Source organism: Myotis davidii, unplaced genomic scaffold, assembly GCF_000327345.1.
Source record: "Myotis davidii unplaced genomic scaffold, ASM32734v1 scaffold750, whole genome shotgun sequence".
Taxonomy (NCBI): Eukaryota; Metazoa; Chordata; class Mammalia; order Chiroptera; family Vespertilionidae; genus Myotis; species Myotis davidii.
This window is the reverse complement of record NW_006282814.1, coordinates 1,342,223-1,344,606: the sequence shown is the minus strand read 5'-3', so window position 1 is coordinate 1,344,606 and position 2,384 is coordinate 1,342,223. Positions and strand designations below refer to the sequence as shown.

Sequence of the window (2,384 nt, the reverse complement as noted above, 5' to 3'; positions counted from 1 at the left end):
GTGGCCGGGCTCCAGGCGCAGTAGGGGTCCCGGGCCAACACGCAGTCCTCACAGGTGCTGTGCTTCCCACAGAAGGTCACCGGGGCCTGGACCACGCCCGAGTTGGAACCGGCATAGATGAATCTTCTTCCCTGTGGGTATGAACTGGTGAGCACGGTGGGCCCGGAGCCAGCGTCCTGGCGGGGCCGGGGGCATCTTCTCCAGTCTCAGGGAGCCGCGATGCGGTGCTTCCTGGAGGAGGAGGAGCCCCCTCGCTCAGAACTGAGGCGGGTCCCACTCCCGACGAACCCGCGTGCAGGTGTGACAGCGCGAGTAGCGCATGGTGCGAGCAGAACCTGCCAACGCAGAAAGCACGGGCCTCGGCCCGACCCTCGCTCCTGTCCAGGCACCCCGTCATCCCGACCACCAGCAGAGCGCATCTCTCGCCCGATCAGCCCCTCTGGAGGGAGAGCCAGAACGGCCAGCCAGGCCTCACTACAGGCCCGAGGCCACAGGGCACAACCTCAGAACCCAATGTGGGCACCGGAGCGCGGAGCGTGTCTGAATCCTGCACGGCCCAGAGTCGGAGGTATACAGGTCGCTGGAGAGTGAACACACGCCAGGAAAGGAACAGGAGCCCGAGGCATCCGCCTCACACGCTGCACTGACGAGGGGGGGCCACGCAGAGGGAACCTGACTGCCGCGCTCTGAAGCCGGCTCAGCGGGCCCTGTGTCGGTGTGGGGTGCCACCCTCTGACCCTCCTTCAGGGCCCGGGCTGGCAGACAGCTGGCATACAGGCTGTGGCCGGTGGATGCTTCGCTGAGCTTGGCTGGAACGAGGCCCCATGCAAGTGGGGCGTGCACCCCAGGCCGCGCTCTCCACCTCTGCCCGGGAGCCTCCGTGTCGCCCGACACCTGGTCCACATGAGACGACTCCGCGTCGACACAGATGAGACCCGCAGCCGCCGCCCTCAGAGGCCAGGACTGAATGAACTCCAGGGCCGCTAGAGCTCAGGTGCCGGCGTGGCCCCGACCTCCGGCCTGCAAGGCATCAGAGGCCACAGACCCTGCGTGGCAGGCGCCGCCGAGAGAAAGGGCAGGGCCCCTCCGCACGCAGCCGCACAGGGAGCCGGGACGCAGGCCCCGCGGCCACCGTGCATGTCTGTGGACACTGGGCACCCGGTTAGGGTGTCTGGGCCATGCCACTGCCGCCAGGTCCCAGGGAACCACATGCCTGCACAGTGAGAATCCTTCCTGGGGCACAAGGCCAAGGGGCCACTTCAAAAGCTTCAGAGCCCAGGCGGACCCGCATGAAATGTGCACCCACAGCACCGAACTGGGGCCTGGGCTGCCGAAGCCCCCCAACCCCGGGGACCCCGGAGCCCAAAATGACATGACGGGCAGGGGAGCACCCACCGTCTGGTGTTTGGTGAACGCCGGCCAGCAGCGCCCTCCAGGTGAGGCAGTGCGCCTGGGAGGGGCCTGCGGGGCTCCCCGCACTCACCCCTCTTCCTTGAGTTTAAAATTATTTCAAAATAAAACACTTTTTAAAGTAAAGGGATAACATCCTGACGAGGACTGCCCAGCGTCTGCGAGGTTCGCGGAGAGCCCACCCCCTCCTCCACCCTCACCGGCCGGGCCCCTCCGGGGACTGTGCCTCACCCACAGCCCGGGACTCGCTGCCCACGGGCCACGCAGCCTGGGGTGGTGTAGGGCGGACGTGGGCGGAGCGGAAGGGGCTGTTTAAGGTGCTCTCTCTCCTTGGCCAGGCGGCTGTCTCCTCACTGAGTGTCCTCGTGGACAGGCGACGCCGCCTGCTCTGGGAGCTCCCAGGCGATGGTGCAGAGCACACCTGCCAAGTCTGCCCCACAGAACTGAGAGCAGGAGCCCAACCGGCGTCTGTCCGTCCGTTCAGAGCACCATGGTCACAAGGGCCCAGGGTGGGGGCAACCGAGTGCCGCCACTGGGGAACGGATGACGAAATGTGGTCCCTCCGCACAGTGGAGTGTGACTCAGTCTTGAAAAGGGAGTTCTGACACAGTGCAGCCCGAATGAGCCCGAGGGCATTCTGCTGAGCACAGTCCGTCAGTCCCCAAAAGATAAGTGTGTGACTCCCCGATGCCGGTCCCCAGAGAGCTAAGCTCACAGGTGGGCAGCAGATACAAGGGCCCAGGGTGGGGGCAACCGAGTGCCGCCACTGGGGAACGGATGACGAAATGTGGTCCCTCCGCACAGTGGAGTGTGACTCAGTCTTGAAAAGGGAGTTCTGACACAGTGCAGCCCGAATGAGCCCGAGGGCATTCTGCTGAGCACAGTCCGTCAGTCCCCAAAAGATAAGTGTGTGACTCCCCGATGCCGGTCCCCAGAGAGCGAAGCTCACAGGTGGGCAGCAGATGGTGGGTGCC

At 65.4% G+C, this 2,384-nt stretch overlaps 1 protein-coding gene across 1 annotated transcript in view; it reads right to left on the bottom strand.

The window, feature by feature from the left end:
• SEMA4D (semaphorin 4D) overlaps positions 1 to 2,384 on the bottom strand; it is a 112,076-nt gene that overhangs the window by 3,311 nt on the left and 106,381 nt on the right. The window contains exon 14 of the mRNA XM_015561203.1: positions 1 to 131. Coding sequence (XP_015416689.1) covers positions 1 to 131 — 131 coding nt within the window. The remainder of the gene's footprint in view (positions 132 to 2,384) is intronic.